This window comes from Vipera ursinii (assembly GCF_947247035.1).
Source record: "Vipera ursinii genome assembly, chromosome: 8".
Taxonomy (NCBI): Eukaryota; Metazoa; Chordata; class Lepidosauria; order Squamata; family Viperidae; genus Vipera; species Vipera ursinii.
In genome coordinates, this window is record NC_139519.1 from 6,047,942 (window position 1) to 6,066,498 (window position 18,557).

Below are 18,557 nucleotides of genomic sequence, written 5' to 3' on the forward strand. Positions count from 1 at the left end.
ACTTGAAGAGGGTGGGCAATTGCAGGTCCCTCCACTCAGACCCCCAATTGCACCAGCAGTTTCTCTGAAAGCAGGCCAAAGCCAATCTGTTTTTGCAGTACAGGTAGTCCTTGACTTACAACCACAAATGGAGCCCCAAATTGCAGTTGTTAAATGAAACCTTTGTTAAGTGAGCTTTGCCCCATTTTACGCCTTTTCTTGCCAGAGTGAATCACTGCAGCTGACAAGTAATAACCTGATTCTTAAATGAATCTGGCTTCCCCATTGACTTTGCTTGTCAGAAAATTGCAAATCACAAGAACCAGGGACACTGATACCATCATAAATATGAGTCCGTTGCCAAGTGTCTGAATTTTGATCACATGACCATGGATTCACAAGCGCTCAAAAACTATCATGTCACTTTTCCCAGTGCCATTGTAACCTCAAAACGGCCACTAAATGAACTGCTTTAAGTTGAGGACTACCTGTACTCTTCTAAACCTGCGGAGTCTACACTAGGGCTGGGAGCGACTGCAAAGCCTCTGCCGGCCAACAGGGGGCAGCACAGCCTCAAGAACTCGACCCTTCGCTGCCCTCTATTGGCCGGCCAAGGCGCTGCAGTCTGGAGCCTCGGCGGGCCTTCCCTCGTCGGCAGCGCGACCCCGACGCCGGGCCTCGCTCAGCCGGCTCCGCGGGCTCCCCGCCTCCTCCGGAGCTGCTCCTTTAAGACCCGGCCTCCAGGCCACCGCCCTGTTTCCTCCTCGCGACGCGGAAGTGGCTGCTGCCTGGCCTAGCGCGGCTGCTGCTGAGGCGGCAACGATTTCTCCTTAGGCTGTCGCCGGTTTCCTCCGGCCCAGCCATGCCGCCGCCGCCGCCGCCCGCGCCCTCGCCGCCCGCGCCTCTGCAGCCCCTGAGCAGCTGCGGCCTGTGGGAGATGCGTGAGCGGCTGGGCACCGGCGGCTTCGGCAACGTCATCCGGTGGCAGCACAAGGTGAGGGGGGCCCCCGCGCGCGCGCTCGCGCCTGACAGGAATTGGCGGGAAAAAGGCGGGAAGGGAGGGGGGAGGAAGGGGAGTCGAGCTTGCGCCTGTGGGAGGCCGTCGCGCCCTCGAGCCACAGTGGGGCTCCTCCCCGCCCCTCCCTTCCTCGTCCCCCCCCCATATAAGGCCTCAGAGCGGGGCCTTTGGTGGGGGGGGGCGCTTTGCCCAGCTTTCTTTTTCCCTTCTTGGCGGTCCTGCCTCTTCTTGCTCTTTCTTACTTAGGGATCACTTACTTCCCTCCACCTCTGAGAGGGTTTTAAGTCAGCCATATTGAAACAGAATTTAAAAATGTATGTATGTGTGTATATGTGTGTTTGTGTGTTTGTGTATATAAGCACAAAGCCAAGACAAGATGACGAGTGGGATCTCGTCAAAACGTTGCCAAGACACTATCAATCTTACACGAGAAAAGACCTGAATACGCCAAGACCTACATACATGTACCTGTGAAAATCTATGAAAACATATTGTTGTGAAGTCGTGTCTGACCCATCGCAAACCCATGGACAACGTTCCTTCAGGCCTTCCTGTCCTCTACCATCTTCTGGAGTCCGATTTAAGCTCATGCCTACTGCTTCAGTCATTCCATCCAGCCACCTCATTCTCTGTCGTCCCCTTCTTCTCTTGCCCTCAATCTTTCCCAGCATTCGGCTCTTCTCCAGTGAGTCCTTCCTTCTCATTAGGTGGCCAAAGGATTTGAGTTTCCACTTCAGGATCTGGCCTTCTAAAGAGCAGTCAAGGTTGATCTCTAGGACTGACCTGTTTGATCTCCTTGCAGTCCAAGGGACTCGCAGGAGTCTTCTCCAGAACCATAGTTCAAAGGCCTCAATTCTTTGGCGCTCGGCCTTTCTTGTGGTCCAGCTTTCACTGCCATACATTGCAACTGGGAAGACCATAGCCTTGACTATACGCACTTTTGTTGGCAGGGTGATGTCTCTGCTTTTTAGTGTGCTGTCTAGATTTGCCGTGTGTGTGTGTGTGTGTGATTATTATATATTGCTCTCTGTATTTATCTACTATATACCTATTTATCTAATCATATATCTATCAACCTCCCTGCTCACTAACACACTTGCTATCTTGCTACCATATATCAAAACGATTACAGCTATGTACCAGCATCGAATCCGAGGAAGACATGGTTGAGGCCCAGGAGGGGGTGTCTGTGGCTTGGGAGGACTGTAGGGAAGAGCAGGCTGAGGCAGGCCAGGGCCCTTCAGGTTCGGAACAGGAAAGGCAGAGTGCAAGCGAGGAGCAAGCCCCCCTCCCCCTTATCTTAAAGCAGGGGTAGGCAACCTTGGCTCTTTTATGACTCATGGACTTCAACTCCCAGAATTCCTGAGTCAGCTGTGCTACCCCTGTCCTAGAGCAAGGAGGGCAGAGAGGAGGAGAGAACAAGGGAGGCAGTCAATTGCTCGGGAGGAGAGCGTCCGGCCGCATTTCACAAGGCACACTTGGGGACTAAGATATAAGGAGACGCCGTGGGGCATTTGCCGGTTATCTTGAGTTAGTGAATTGTGCTCTTGTCTAACCTGGACACCTTGAAATCCGGACCGGTTGGTTCCTGCTTCACAACCACAGAAGACATTTCTAAGTCTCTCTTTGCAGACTGCAAGCAAGCCGAGAGTTAAAAGGACTCTTTACGTTTTTGTTTTGTTTTGGTGTTATCTGTCTTGCCTGTGTGTGCATTGGTTGATCTCTTGCCAGCATATGTGGGAGCTTTTGGGGAAGATGGGCAGTGATTAAAGGACTGTTTCTCTTGCCAGCCAACTGCTTTGTCTTCGTTCGGGGCCCTGGGTCGTCCCAGATAAACATTTACACACTATTCAAAAGAGATAGAAAAAATGCCCTAAAAGGAAATAAAAAGATGAGAACGCCTCCCTGCCAGTAATAAACATCCAGATAAGGGATTAACATCAAGATTGACATCTGACAAAAGTAATAAACAGTACCCTAATGAAAGAACTATCAACTCAGACAAACAATCAAGCAGGAATTATCAAGGAGAACGCAGCATCTCCACCAACACTGGCCAGACAAGCTGCTGTATATAATAAACACAGCAAAGAAGAGGTTACCTAGTCTGGGAACAAAACATTTGCAAGAAAACAAAGCAGCAAGGACTCTGCAAATATAAAATAATCGGATATAGAAGGAGCAAAGGGCATCAGTGGGTTTGCCTTTGAGTTTTTCCTAGCTTTTTTTTAGTGTTCTTGTTTATTTAGTTTTATCTTCCTTTCTTTGTCTCAGCGGTGCCTTATTTCTGAACCAAAAAAATGAAAACAGAAAAGAGTAAATAACAGTAGGTATTGAGGGTTTTGGCTTTGAGCTTTTCCTAGCTAGCTTTTGGGCTTTGCTGGTTTGCAGTGTCCTTTATCAGTTTGTACGGTGTTTCATTTCTGAATCCTCAGAACAGCTAAGATGTAATTATAAAATTAAAATATATTTCAATAATCAATTTCAGAAAGAGCAGAGGGCATCCATGAGTTTTGGTTTTGAGCATTTATTCCTTATTCCTTATTTTGGATTGCTAGTTTAATTCCAAAGACTCCCAGTGGCTTACAAATAACAAGCCTAAATATAAAACCCTTTTTTTAAAACAAAAAAAATAACAATCTTAAAGTAACATAACCCCCATAATTATTGGGTTAGGAATCTGTATTTTGGATAATTTTAATGTTTTTAGGCTGTAAGCCACCGAGAGTTGCTTTGAAACTAGATGGACGGCAAATTAATTAAATAACGGCAAGAAGGCCTTGGTGTACCACTATTCTGGCAATAAGGTCTTCAGGTGTCCACTTTGAAAGTATAATAGGGATGGACTGAATATCCGTGGGACTATCACTGACCATTATCAAGCACATGTCCCTCTAAATGTCACTCCATCAGATTTGGGACTCTCAGCAGTCCTCGATGGTTGAAAGTAAGAAGGAAGATATCTGCAGCATTCTTTTATTATAATGAAGAGAATAAAATATAGAAGACTTACCTTTGCAAGGACTTGTCATGTCCCACCAGAATGATTTCTGAGATCCTCCTGTAATAGGCATATGGTTGGGAAGCTCTGATCTGAATGAAGATGAATGTCCTCTTCTAAGGAATTGAGTCTCAAATTGGAAATTTTGTATGATGAACATGGCCATCAGTTCCACCATTTAATAGCATATTAAAATCTACGGTCTCAACCAAATGCAAGTTTTTTTATGGCATTGCTTGTACAATTGGCATTCAGGAATCTGTGAATAATTTGCAGTATGGTGGTTGCTTTAAAAAGTGCTTAGGTTACCTGCATTATAAGAACCTCATGCAGAAATATTTTGTTTCTGTCCTTAGTGTGTGTAGTTGTTAAGTCATGCTTTTATTCTCTTCACTTCACAGCCTTACGCTCCCTCTCCAATTAGGGCACACAGTGCACTTCAGTAGAAGGATATGGATGCTATGCATTAACCTAGAATAGATCATAGCTAAGATTAGATTTCACAAAGCCAATAGAAAACCCTAAATGTGTATTGCTCTTCCAGGAAAACAAATCATTGTGGTAGAAGCTTGCAAGAACCAGAATCCTCTTCTCATATTGTGTGAAATGTTATCTTTGATTTTTTGTTCATGACCGTAAGGCCATGAAAGCTTTAATTCAGGAAGAGAGAAAGGGAAAGTGAAGTCTAAAGCAACAGAAAAGGGGTAATGGAAACACCATTTGACAAAAAGAGAACTTGGCCAAATTATATGTAACATGGATTCAGCTTGCTTCAATTTGGCATTTTTCAGAGATATTCACTACAGCTCCATCATTGTCAGCAACAGGGTGGTTGACAACCATTCTTAATAGTCAGACTGGAGAAAGCACATTGAAATTGTGTCCTCTATTCTATGCAGGGCAAGGTGAGAATTGCCAGGCTGACAGTCGGGGTGGATCTGGGGATTTCAGCAAGAAAGCATGTGATTTTACCTCCTAGAAGATCTGTTTCTCTGCTAATGAGATTGGTGGGGGGAAATGACTGTCTCCTGGATCTCTACAGATCCTAACAAGAGGCTCTCCTAGTGAAAGATGGTAGGGAGAAGAGGAACAAGAAAATAAAAAAGACTGTCACAACATGAAATATCAAAGTAATTATCAAAGGGCTGTTGTGATCTCAGATTTAACAAGATCTTCTGATCTCTTTGGTCACCACGATGTAAAAAAGATGTGGAGACTCTAGAAAGAGTGCAGAGAAGAGCAACAAAGATGATGAGGGGACTGGAGGCTAAAACATATAAGGAAAAGCTGCAGGAATTGGGTATGTCTAGTTTAATGAAGTGAAGGACTAGAGGTGACATGATAGCAGTGTTCCAATATCTCGGGGGCTGCCCTAAAGAAGAGGGAGTCAAGCTATCCTCCAAAGCGCCTGAAGGCAGGACAAGAAGCAAAAGATGGAAAGAAGTCAGCAAGAGAAGCAACCTGGAACTAAGGAGAAATTTCCTGACAGTTAGAACAATTAACCAGTGAAACAACCTGCCTCCAGAAGCTCCAAAACTGGAAGTTTATAAGAAGAGACTGGACAGCCATTTGTCTGAAATGGTATAGGGCACACGTCTGCAACCCGTGGCTCCGGAGCCGCATGCGGCTCTTTCAGCCGTCTCCTGCGGCTCCCAGTCCTCTGCCATGTGCAGTACAAAAAAAAAGGGACTAAAAAAGTTCAACCAATCAATTCAAATATGCAGGGTAGGTGCATATCTCGCCTTGGCTCCACTCTTCAGTCAAACCCTGTTCTGTGCATGCACGCATGTACGCGCATGTGAACACATTTTTTGCGGCTCCCAGTTTTTCCTTTTGTGAGGGAACTGGTTCCGAGTGGCTCTTTCACTGTTTCAGGTTGCTGACCCCTGGTATAGGGTTTCCTGCCTGAGCAGAGGGTTGGACTAGATGACCTCCAAGGTCCCTTCCAACTTTATTATTATTATTATATCCCTCTAGCACACTGGCAGAGTTCATTCATCATGCTAAGCCATAAAGTAGCTTATATGGGTTTGATACAGTGATATATTGACTAAGATTTATGTATAAACTGTCTACCATGGCTTATTTAATATTTATCAAATTCATATAGTGGCACATCTCAAAGATAAATCATGACTAAAACTTATCATGACTTACATGAAGTATAAAGCTAGCTTAACATTCCTGTTACAGTTCCTGAGAGTTTAAAATGTCTTCACATTGTATTTACATTGTTGGAGAAAGAACGAAAAAAAAAATCCTCTTTTTATAGGAAACTGGAGAGCAAATTGCAATCAAACAGTGTCGTCAGGAGCTGAGCCTCCGCAACCGAGAAAGATGGTGTTTGGAAATACAGATCATGAAACGGTGAGTAATACTGCAAAATACAAAGTTTCCACAAATATTGTGAGAAGTAGTCATTTGATTTAGCAATTAGCATGAAGATTATAATCCTGTTGCATAAGTATTTATTTAGCCGATGTCAAATACCAGATGGCATGGGTAACATGATCCAAAGTGTGGAGCTTCCTGGTGTGTCACTTGAAAAAGAATTACTTATTTTGTCTTAAACCAAAGTCCCACCTTCGTAGAGCCAAATCTCAACACCCTGAGCCTATGAAAGTGGAAACAGTGATGGTACTGACGTACATCCAGAGTTGCCAAATTTGACTATTTCTGAGACAATCTAACCTTTTGAGGTATATGTAAAGCATTAAATATATGCATGTATCGGTTGAAGTGGAAAACATAGTAAGCTGCCAAGGTCTCTGCATGAATCCTGGATGGTCATAAAACAGCAAGCAAACTCAGGATGATCAGAAAGCTTAAGAGCGTGCCAAAACAAAACAGAACATTCTGTAGGTCAAGAAATTAATCAGTGTCAGATAGAAATACAGTGTCATTCTAAGTGTGTTTGTTCTGAAGTAAATTACAATATTTAGCGGTATATAGTAAAAAAAAAGATTAAGGATTACCTGAGTAACAATCTGTTTGAAGTGAGATCCCTTCATGCTTGTCTTTGAGAGTTAGAAAAATCTTTCTTTTGCTGTTTATCTTTAGATTGTGTATAAAGCGCAGTGTGAGATCTTGTTGCTTATTTTGTGGTGGAATTTAATAACTAATTCTGCAGTATTTCTTTTTCAAAATGAAGGTATCTTTAATTAATATACTATTACATATATTTCTGCATAAATAGTATCAGCATTTATCGCTCATTTGGTTTTTGGTAATTCACCTTAAATTATTTTAATCTTGCAATGTATGATTTGCAGAGTTGTATTTTATATATATATTTAATTTTCGTAGGAATACACGGAACTGAAAGTATAACACAATGTACTTAAAATATTTAATCTGTATGATAACAAAGGATTTTGAACAAGAGTGCTGCTTGCATAGGCTGATGATGTGAGCAGAGGATTAAAATGATAGAGTATACTTTTGAATGTGCCCCAGAATCCTTTGCAAAGTTACAGCATTCAAGTATTAGTACCGCTTTATAAAACCCTAGTAAGACCACATCTGGAATACTGCAGCCAATTTTGGTCACCTTATCACAAAAAACATGTTGAGAGTTTGGAAAAAATTCAGAGAAGGCCTGGAGACTAAAACATACGAAGAACGGCTGCAGGACCTGGGTTTGGCTAGTCTAAAGAAAAGAAGAAATAGGGGAGACATCATAGCACTATTCCAGTATCTGAGGGGCCGCCACAAAGAAGAGGAGTGGGTCAGGTTGTTCGCCAAAGCACCAGAGGGCAGGACGAGAAACCATGGTTGGAAACTGACCAAAGAGAGAAGCAACCTGGAATTAAGGAGAAGCTTTCTGACAGTGGAACAGTGGAACAGCTTGTCTCCAGAAATGGTGGGCACTCCATCCCTGGAGATTTTTAAGAAGAGGCTAGACAGTCACTTGGCTGAAATAGTATAGGTTCTCCTGCTTGAGCAGGGGGCTGGATTAGAAGACCTCCAAGGTCCCTTCCAGATTCTATTCTATTCTATTCTATTCTATTCTATTCTATTCTATTCTATTCTATTCTATTCTATTCTATTCTATTCTATTGTCTTAGCCACTTAACATATAGGCATTCAATAAAGTCATTGCTTTAAAGTTGAGTGCCAGGTTTGCACAAGTTTTTGTGTATTCTCTATGTGTTTTATTTCTCATAGTTTAAATCATCCTAATGTGGTAGCTGCCCGGGATGTTCCAGAAGGGATGCAAAATGGTGCACCCAATGACTTGCCACTGCTGGCTATGGAATATTGCCAAGGAGGAGATCTTAGAAGGGTGAGTGTTTTGGCACCTACGTTCCTGCATGCCAGAAAGAAATGAAAATACTTTTAACTTTCCAGAGCATAGTTCGGGTCTTGCCTGAAAATCTGGCATGGGTCTAGAATGATATTTCTCAACCTTGGCAACTTTAGGATGTGTGGACTTCAACTTCTACAGTTCTGAACCAGCCATGCTGTTTGGAGAAATTTGGGAGTTGAGTTTCACACTTGTTAAAGTTGCCAAGGTGGAGAAATAACTAATCTAGAAGCTGCATTCTTCTGAAACAACTTGTTGCTTAGTGTATAGCAGTTATAGGAGCAGCTAGCGCCGGCAAGAGGCTCGCAGCTCAACTAGCACCAGCATAAGGGGAGGTGAGTGTGCACACATGCTCGTGTGCACTGGCCAGCCATTCATGTGGGCTGTGGTCCATAGGTTGGGGACCTCTGCTGTAAAGCATTATGAAGCACTATATAAGTCTAAGTGCTATTATGAAATTAATTTATCCTTAGATTCAGGTAATCTTCACCTAGTGATTATTCACAGTTAGAACAGACCCACCCACCCCCAAAAGTACTTATGATACGATTTCAGATTTATGACATGTTCCACTTTGGCTTTTTCCTAGCACAATGATTCTGTCCAAAAAGGGAAATTAAATTATCAGAAATTGTTAAAAAAAATTAAATGCTTTTTAATTCTTATAAGTTGAGCTATGTAAGGCAAATCTAATGAAATGAGCCTGTAAACTGGTAGTAATTTGAAGAAATTAAAATAAAATTTATCGCTCTGCGTAGCATAGAACTTTTGTTTTTACTATTTCTTAAAATGAAAGCAAGTGTCAAAAAACGGGTTACTTTCTGTTTTGGTAAGCAAACTCTTCAGCAAGGCAGTATTTTCCTGGATCTGAGAAAGCCCTTTTCCAGTTCCGGCTTCAAAGGACGTATCATCCTGGAACACTCTTTTCTTTCTTCAGTTTCAGTGCACTTTTTATGTGACTCAGAGAAAAGATTTAATCAGGATGGAAAAATAAACATTAAAATGTAGAAAGAACGAACAAATGAAATTGAGAAGATGGTGTTGACTACAAACATGCTCTTCCTTTTGCAAGCCCGACATAGCCGTTCTCTCTTGTCTCTGGATTCCTTGGGACGACTCTTTCAAAAGAGGTTAAGGCAGCTGACAAAGCAGATTTGGCTTCTCTGTCCAAAAAAGACATTCCTAAGCGGTCAGCTGTATATTCAATAATATTCTTACGAATGGCTGATTCCCAAGATATAGGCCCATATAACGTAGTCGCTGGCATGGCCAGTTAGAACAATTAATCAGTGGAACCATTTGCCTCAAGAAGTTAAGGGTGCTTCAATCCTGGAAGTTTTCAAGAAGAGATTGGACAACCATTTGTCTGAAATGGTGTAGGGCAGTGGTTCTCAACCTTTTCTTCACACAGACCCCCTTTAAATATCTTCCGTGGCCACGGACCATGTCCACGGACCACCAATACTTAAGATTTAAATCATAATGTTTCTTCAAGCTTTCGCAGACCCCCCCTGTGACAAGATCGTGGTCCCCCCAGGGTTCCATGGACCACAGATCAAGAGCCATTGATTATAGGGTTTCCTGCTTGAGCAGGAGGTTGGACTAGAACAGGGGTCTTCAAACTTGGCCCTTTTATGACTTGTGGACTTCAACTCCCAGAATTCCTCAGCCAGGCACGCTGGCTGAGGAATTCTGGGAGTTGAAGTCCAAAACTCATAAAAGGGCTAAGTTTGAGGACCACTGGACTAGAAGACTTCCAAGGTCCCTTCCTACTCTGTTATTCTGGCCAAGTGGTTGCAGTGTAGACAGACATGAGTGCAAGATCATCGGAGACTGGGGGCAGCAAGTGAAGAATGAGATTCTGGGGGAGAAACATCTCTGTTTGTCCTGAGTCCAGAACTGGAATATTACCGGTATTAGTTGTGTCAGCTTTTACACCCAACAATCTGATGATAGTGTATAGTAGATCCTCCCCAACTGTAAATAAATTCAATATATCTCATGTTGGTATGAGTTGGCTGTATTCCAGTAGGTTGATAGATTAATTGTGCCAGAACATTTTTTTCCCTCTGAAGTGGAAAATAAATACTTAGAGAAATGTAAAATGTTTCAGGATTTTATTTCTATGGAGACTATCTCATCTCTCAGAAACCTGGAGGATTCAGCTTCCTGATGAGTGAAGTAATTAATTTTTGCATCTTTTCCAGTGGAGGCTTTTATACATCCTGTTCCCTTAGGGAAAAAAAACCCTTTATAATAGATAATGTTCTAATTTGCAAAACATATTAACCAGAGATTGAAGTATGACAAACAACTTTAAAAAAATTTAAAAAATCATCCTTCTCCAAGGAGGGTTATGGAAAATTTTGGGGAATATGATTTCCAGTTGTCAAAATAAGAGAAATCCACATTTACTTCATTAAAGCAGGACTCGGTACTAAATTTCAGTTGTTGCAAAACTTGCCTTCTGTATGGCACTCAGTTCCTACTTGTATAGGTAGTCTTTGACTTGCAACCATTTGTTTAACGACTGTTCAGAGTTGCCATTTGTAACTTTCCCAGCCAGCTCTTGATAAGCACAGTCAATGGGGGGAGCCAGATTTGCTTAACAACCACATGATTTCCTTAACGACCATGGAAAAAAGGGTCACAAAATCAGGCATGACTCACTTAATAAACTCATCCCTTAGCGACGGAAGCCTGAGTCCCAATTGTGGTTGTAGGTCAGGGATGTCCTGCTGGGTCACCGCAGTTCCATAAAGGTAAAGGTTCCCCCGCACATGTGTGCTAGTCGTTTCCGACTCTAGGGGCCGGTGCTCATCTCCGTTTCAAAGCCGAAGAGCCTGCGCTTGTCCGAGGACGTCTCCGTGGTCATGTGGCCGGCATGACTAGACACCAAAGGCGCATGGAATGCTGTTACCTTCCCACCGTAGTGGTCCCTATTTTTCTACTTGCATTTTTTACGTGCTTTCGAACTGCTAGGTTGGCAGAAGCTGGGACAAGTAACAGGCGCTCACTCTGTTACGTGGCACTCGGGATTCGACCCGCCAAACTGCCGACCTTCTGATCGACAAGCTCAGCGTCCTAACCCACTGAGCCACCGCGTCCCGCAGTTCCATACACATTGCTAAATGCTAGGCTGGTGACATCAAAATCGTCTCCCTCTAGTATGCTGTTTTGTAAAGTCTGTTCTACCCCACTCTTCTTTGGGACCCAAAACTTATTTTACCTTCAAGATGCGCTATGATTTTAGATACAGAATATAAATATATCCTGCTTTGAGAACCTGTACAGCGTAGAAGAGCTGTACTGCTGGGCTTGATATAGCCAAAGACAAATTTTTCCAAAAGGCAAGTGTGCTTTAAAGTACCTTTGGGACATGACCTGGATGATTGAGAATCTTCATAAGACATTTAGACTTGATAGAAGTTCTGAAAGTCAGTTCTGGAAATGTTATTTGTTAGTTGACAGATCTCCCCTTGTAGAACTAAGTGATAGATTCATGAAAAATAAAACAAAATTACTTGGCTATCCTGCAAAATGCAAAACCTATATAAAGAAAAGTTATTTTCTTTTTCTTCCATAGCATCTGAACCAGTTTGAGAATTGTTGTGGCCTGCGTGAGAAGGAAATTCTCATTTTATTATCAGATATTGGTAAGTATCAGATGTTGGGGGCCAGATCTAAAGTAAGAAATCCTCAAGAAGTGGATCAAAGATAGCAGAGTGGAGTTGAAACAGTTCCGAGTTTGGCCATATTCCAGCAACGGCCTGCCAGATGAGCATATGGAAGCAACCACATGCATTAACAGCACTGCATTTATTACAATTGCTTTCATGCTATTGATTCAGTTTAGCAAATTTGAAATCTGTTTCCTGCCGCTCCTTTTTGTTCCTCCTTTTTCAGTTTAATCTTTTAAGGCAAAATGCTCATTCTAAAATGCTCTGGGTATTTTTTTAAAATTAATAACATAGATCATGTGCAGGAAAAATGGAAGTTTTTAAAAATATAGACTGGACAATCATTTGACCAGGGTGGGTGTATGGTCTCCTGCTTTAAGCAGAAGTTTGGACTAGGAGACCTTTGAGGTCCCTTCCAGCCCTATGATTCTATGTTTTTATACATTGAGGAGGTTAACTAATGCCTGTATGCCTCAGCAGTCATTCCATTTTAGAGCGTTATAGCACTGCTCATATTCCATGAGGACAGATTCTGCTCAGTGGCCTTATTTAAATGCTCTTTCCCTGCTTCCGGTGCTCTGAGTCTTTGTAGTGTTGTTGTCTGACATTTCTGCTGTTTCCCCCCCCCCCCCCCGCATTATCATCAAATCCTAGTCCAGGGGTAGGCAACCTCGGCTCTTTTATGACTCATGGACTTCAACTCCCAGAATTCCTGAGCCAGCAGGCTCAGGAATTCTGGGAGTTGAAGTCCATGAGTCATAAAAGAGCCGAGGTTGCCTACCCCTGTCCTAGTCTAACAAAAGGTCATTTAACCCATTCAGTTGACTCTATATTTGACAGATACCCATCTTAAAGTATCTCTGGCAAAAAGGTTGTCTAGTCTCTGCTTGAATGCACCCAGGAAAGAAAAAACCACTCCCACATTAGGTTGCTGACTCCATTGAACTGCTGTTTCATTAAGGAGATTTTATCATACATACAATCAACGTCTGTCTCTTTGTCACTTAAGATCTGATCCTGCACTCTAGTTAATAAAGAACACATTGTTGGCCAATAGCCTTGAAGAGTGATGATGATGGTGATTTTCCCAAAGAAAGTCCAGAGCAATGCACAAAACACTAATTGAAAATAAAATGCATTATAAATTATGTTTTAACACTGCCATAAAGTAATGTAAAAATTTCATCCAAAAGTCCATTAAAATTGCAATATTACATTTAAACTATCACCTGAAGCCATGGTGGGTGGTCCAGTTGTACTTTCTTAAGCAGAAAGTTTCATAAATGAGTAGCTGCTGTAGAGAAAACCCTGCTCCTAGTAACTAGCAGGACCCAAGTCCACAGTTGGAATCATGCTTACGAATAAAGGCAAATATACGTGTCCCAGGATAATGTTGCAGGATCCAATCTGGGTCGGCCACCAAAGGTTTAGTTTTCCGAACTTTTGAACTCGTGCTGGAGCCCATCCTCAGGGTACTTCTCTCTATAGGAATGTGTGCTTTAGGCTATTCTATGCATTTTTGTGGTGCCTGGTTGAGTGTATGGGTTGGTTGGTGTGTTGATGGCTGGCTATTGGCTGTTGTTTCCTTGTGCTGCCAAGTCCTCGGCTCCTAAGTACCTGATAAGTTGGTGGTAAATCAGCACTCCTGTTGACTGACAAGGAGCCCATTTCCCAGGCCTCAATCATTTTCCTGGCTATCTTTGTACCTGCTCGACCAACAATCTTAGTAGCTGCAAAATTGAATGTATGCTTTTGTTCATTGCCGTGTGAGGCTACCAATGAGTTCGGGGCTCCTCATCTGAGTGCTCGCTTGTGTTCTTGCAGTCTGGTGGTTAGCTTCCTCCCTGTCTATCCTACATAGTCACAGGGGCAATCCATGCAGGGGATCCGGTAGATTACATTGGAAGTATCTCCCACTTCCAATAGATCTTTGCAATGCATGATTTGTTCTCAGAAGACTAAGTCTCTGGACCTGGTGAACGACTCAGATTAAATTCTGGGATCATGCTTCTCCAGAGCCATCTTTTCTCAAACCTAAGCAAACTCAAATTCTTCAGTCTCTCCATGTAAAGCATCGTTTCTGTTCCTTTGATCCACCTGACTTACTTTTCTGAACCTGTTTCAGTTTGTCTGAAAACACAGTGGAGTATTTGTTTAATATGATGGACTTGGTTGGCTGTAATTTTTTTCTCAATATCAGCTTCAGCCCTGCGTTACCTTCATGAGAACAGAATCATTCACAGAGACCTGAAACCAGAGAACATAGTTTTGCAACAAGGTGAAGAGAGGGTGAGTAAGATTCTTCTGGTACGTTTCCTCATTCCTCATAAAGTACAGGAGGTTAGACATAGCTCTTCCCTTCTGTCAAAAATGTGGCATATGAGGAGAAGACTGGGGATGGCTCTCATTCACTCTTTAGAGACGGACCTCTCACATTTAGTCAGAAAAAGAAGGAAATAGAATCTGGAGGTAGTTAATGCTCAGTCGCTTGCTCAATTAACTAATTCACTTTTTCTCAACCTCAACTCCCAGAAGTTGGGTGAACTTCAACTCCCAAAATTCCCCAGTCAGGGTTGTTGAAGTCCACCCATCTGGGTGGTGTAAACAATACTTTCAGGGCTGCTTTCTTGTGTACAAAGGGCTTAGGAACCTTTTTCCTCTTAACTCAGCCCTTTTCCTCGACTCTTTTCCTTCTACTCCAGACATGTCAAACACAAGGCCCGGGAGCCGGAGCCAGCCCGCAAAGTGGTTTCATGTGGCCCGCGAAGCCATCCTGGAAACAGTGAGGGAACGGCCCCCACTGCCTTGGCCCTGAGACCCTCCTCCTGCCAGAGACCCTCAGATCTGTCCCACTTCTGCCCAGGCCCCCATAGGCACCCTTGATGCGAACGATGTAGAGCTGGCCAAGCCCACCCAGTAGGCCATATGCACTCTAGCCACGCCCACCCAGTAGGCCATGCCCACCCTGGCCACGCCCACCCGGCCCCCTGAGGGCAACCACAATGCTGATGCCGCCCTCAGTGAAATTGAGTTTGACACCCCTGTTCTACTCAGTTCTTGGCTTGTTGCACAGTTTGTTTTGATGATACACTGTATGGAGATCTTGCTATTCAGCTTCCGTAGGCAGGCTGGTTTTTGTGGATCTTTTTTTCCAAATTTAGCCATACTGTGCATCGCTTCTGTGGCCCCCTTCTTGTGAACAAGAAAGGATTAGGATTTCAGACACCTCTGTGGTCTTGCCGGAGGCATTTAATTGTATCTTTCCAGGGAGTGATTGTTTTAAATAATTGATACACCACTTCCCATTAAGAGTTTGCAATAAAATGCAGTTACATTTATACAAGATATTGATTCTAATTTATTGAATAATCTACAATAGTCTGTGTCTGGGCCACCGTCTGCAGTATAAAACATGGTTTGCCAATCGTATTAGCTGATTTTACACAACATGTTAAATAATAATCCAGCATACTTGGGCTTAGAAAGTCGAGCGAACCCAGACAATAAATTACATTTCTCTCTCCCAGCATTCTCAGCATGCTCACATATCTCATCATTGTGCTTTTCTTTAGTTAATACATAAGATCATTGACTTGGGCTATGCCAAAGAATTGGATCAAGGCAGTCTTTGCACATCCTTTGTTGGGACTTTGCAGTATCTGGTAAGCAATCTTTTAGAATAAGCAGTGGGGCTTTCAGAATCGTAGAATAAGATTTCACGTATTAAGAATATAATAAGGTAAAGGTAAAGGAGTCCCTGTGGGTTTTGCTCCACTAGTCATTACCGTCTGTTTGTAGGGGTGTGTGTGTGCTCCTCCCCATTTCAAGGCCATTGAGCCAGAGCTGTCCAAAGATGTTTCCCTGCTCATATGGCCAGCATGATGTCACGGAGCTGTGTTGGTACCTATGTATCTACTTGCATTTGCATGCTTTTGAACGGCTAGGTTGGCAGGAGCTGGGATAAGGACAGGAGCTCACTCCCATCGCATGGCACCCGGGTCTTGAATCTGGGCTGCTGGCTTTCCAGCTGAGAAGCCTAATATCTTAACTACTGAGCCAGCGCTCTGCCCTGAAGAACACAAGCATATTGAATTTGAGACGAGCAGGTTGCCAGGATGACATTGGGGGAAAGCATTTCAGTTATGACACGTAAATGTTTGTCTTCCTGGCAGAGACTAATTTTTTTTCCTGTACAGAGAATTGTCTGGTCTGTATTGATTTTGTCTCTTATAGGTAATAAAATGAGCAGAGCTGTCCAAACTCCACCTCCTCTTCCTCTATATGTTGACCTTATCATTTTTCATAACGTAATAAACATCGCTGTACCAAAGATGCTTTTTCAAGAGGCAACTGGACTTTCTTGTTTTTTCTTTGAAGACGTTTCGCTTCTCATCCAAGAAGCTTCTTGAACTCTTCAGAGCCGAAGAAGCTTCTTAGATGAGAAGCAAAACGTCTTCAAATAAAAGTAAGAAGCTCCAGTTGCCTCTTGAAAAAGCACTTTTGGGACAACCATGACCCGAATGGCTGAGAATCACTGTAGTTTGTAGTAATAAATTCCATGACAGATGTGGCAAAAATTATTTCCTCTTGTGAGTTCTCACCCATCCATTGTTCTTACCAGGCTCAGGCTTCATAGGGGAAGGGGAAGGAAATGACAGTCAGAAGAGTTCTTCCTTTTAAAGAAGATTCAGTGGATAGAGGAATGTTCCCTAATTGAAAATAAGTCCTATTCAACTGCTGGGTTTTGCTTTCTGTGTAGGCAAGTATGGGATTGCATTGGTAGCCAGATTTGTGTTCTTCATGTTCTAGGCCCCCGAACTGCTAGAACAACAGAAATACACAGTCACAGTGGATTACTGGAGCTTTGGCACCTTGGCTTTCGAGTGCATAACTGGTTTCCGACCTTTCCTTCCCACCTGGCAACCAGTACAATGGTAATTCAGACACCTTATAACTTGGGATCGTTATTACAAGTAGCCCTTGATTTACCATCAGTTGCTTAATGACCATTTTAAATTAGGATGGAACGAGAATGGCTGCCTAATGGCCTGGAAAGCACTTCTGGCTGTTGTCAAATGTCATGCCACAAACAGACAGACAATCGTGTGGTCCCAGTTTGGGCACCTGGCAGCTGACTCACCTGTTTGTGTGGTTGCAGTGTCCCACGATCACCCGGCAATGATTTGCGGTGCTTTTTGCCAGTTTCTGACAAAAAAAACACCTATTCGGAAGAATGGGATCACACTTATGACCACAACATTTACTTAATGATTGCATTGGTTTGCCTAACAGCTGCCACCAAAAATTTAAAATTGGCCCGGAAACTTGATCCTGATTGTGGTTGTCAATTGAGGATTACCTGTATAAGTAAGGCAATGGTATAGTACAATGGTTAAAGTGCTGGATTAGGATCAGGTTGAAATCTACACAGCCGCTGCACAGACTGGCTGTTCTGCAAAGAAACTGGAGGCAGGAATGTAATAAACCTGCTCTTGCAGGAAAAGTAAGATATAAATGGTGTTCTGAAAGCCTTTGAAAATCCAACTCTTTTCCCACAGCTGTGATTTGATACTACAATGAAGCCGTTGTTGTTATTTTTAAATAATAAACTTGGACAGAACCATCACAATGCTTATGGCCGATGCAGATAGCCGTTGAGTTGAATACTGTTGGCACCTGACAGAATAGATTCATGTTCATAAAAGCTTTTTGACACAATAAATTTCTTAGCTTTTACAGGTAGTCCTTGATTTACAACAGTTCACTTAGTGACCATCCAAAGCTACAATAGCACGGAAAAAAGTGACATGACCATTTTTCACACTTATGACCGTTGCAGCATCCCCATGGTCACGTGATCAAAATTCGGATGCTTGGCAGTTGGTTCATATTTATGACGGTTGCAGTGTCCCGGGGTCGTATGATCCCCTTTTGCGACCTTCTGATCAGCAAAGTCGGTGGGGAAGCCAGATTCACTTAACAGCCGTATTACTAATTTAAGAACTGCAGTGATTCACTTAACAAATGTGGGAGGAAAGGTCGTAAAACGGGGCAAAATTCACTTAACAAATTTCTCACTTAGCAGCAAAACTTTGGGGCTCAGTTGTGGTCGTAAGTTGAGGACCACCTGTATGAAAGGAGCAGACGTATGCTGGACTGAAATCCCATATACGCAAACCTCCCTTTATTCTCTCAGGCATGCAAAGGTCCGACAGAAGAGTGAGCTGGATATTGTTGTTTTTGAAGATTTATCTGGAGAAGTGAAATTTTCTAGCAAATTGCCCTACCCTAACAACCTAAATAGGTAAGGGATTATATGTTGATCAAAGAACCAATTCAATTCCTCCACCCCTCAGCCTCTTCATTAGTCGTCTTCCTTCCCACGTTCGCTATTTCATGCTTGTGTTCCTAGTGTTTTGGCCGACAGACTGGAGAAATGGCTGCAGCTGATGCTCAAATGGCAGCCACGGCAGAGAGGGACTCATCCCACTTACGGCACCAATGGCTGCTTCAAGGCTTTGGATGATATCCTGAATGTAAAGGTAGGTCCTTCCCGGTGGGAGAAGTAGGAAG

At 42.9% G+C, this 18,557-nt stretch overlaps 1 protein-coding gene across 6 annotated transcripts in view; it reads left to right on the forward strand.

The window, feature by feature from the left end:
• Positions 1-751: 751 nt before the first annotated feature.
• Positions 752-18,557, forward strand: part of IKBKB (inhibitor of nuclear factor kappa B kinase subunit beta) — a 41,035-nt gene continuing 23,229 nt past the window's right edge. For all 6 annotated transcript variants that reach the window (XR_014493146.1, XR_014493147.1, XR_014493148.1 and 3 more), the window contains exons 1-9: positions 752-973; positions 6,271-6,365; positions 8,166-8,283; positions 11,891-11,960; positions 14,185-14,273; positions 15,557-15,646; positions 16,794-16,918; positions 18,181-18,288; positions 18,397-18,526. Coding sequence is in view for 1 of the 6 variants with exons in the window: in XM_083368335.1 (XP_083224461.1) it covers positions 842-973; positions 6,271-6,365; positions 8,166-8,283; positions 11,891-11,960; positions 14,185-14,273; positions 15,557-15,646; positions 16,794-16,918; positions 18,181-18,288; positions 18,397-18,526 (957 nt within the window). In the remaining 5 variants the exon portion in view is untranslated. The remainder of the gene's footprint in view (positions 974-6,270; positions 6,366-8,165; positions 8,284-11,890; positions 11,961-14,184; positions 14,274-15,556; positions 15,647-16,793; positions 16,919-18,180; positions 18,289-18,396; positions 18,527-18,557) is intronic.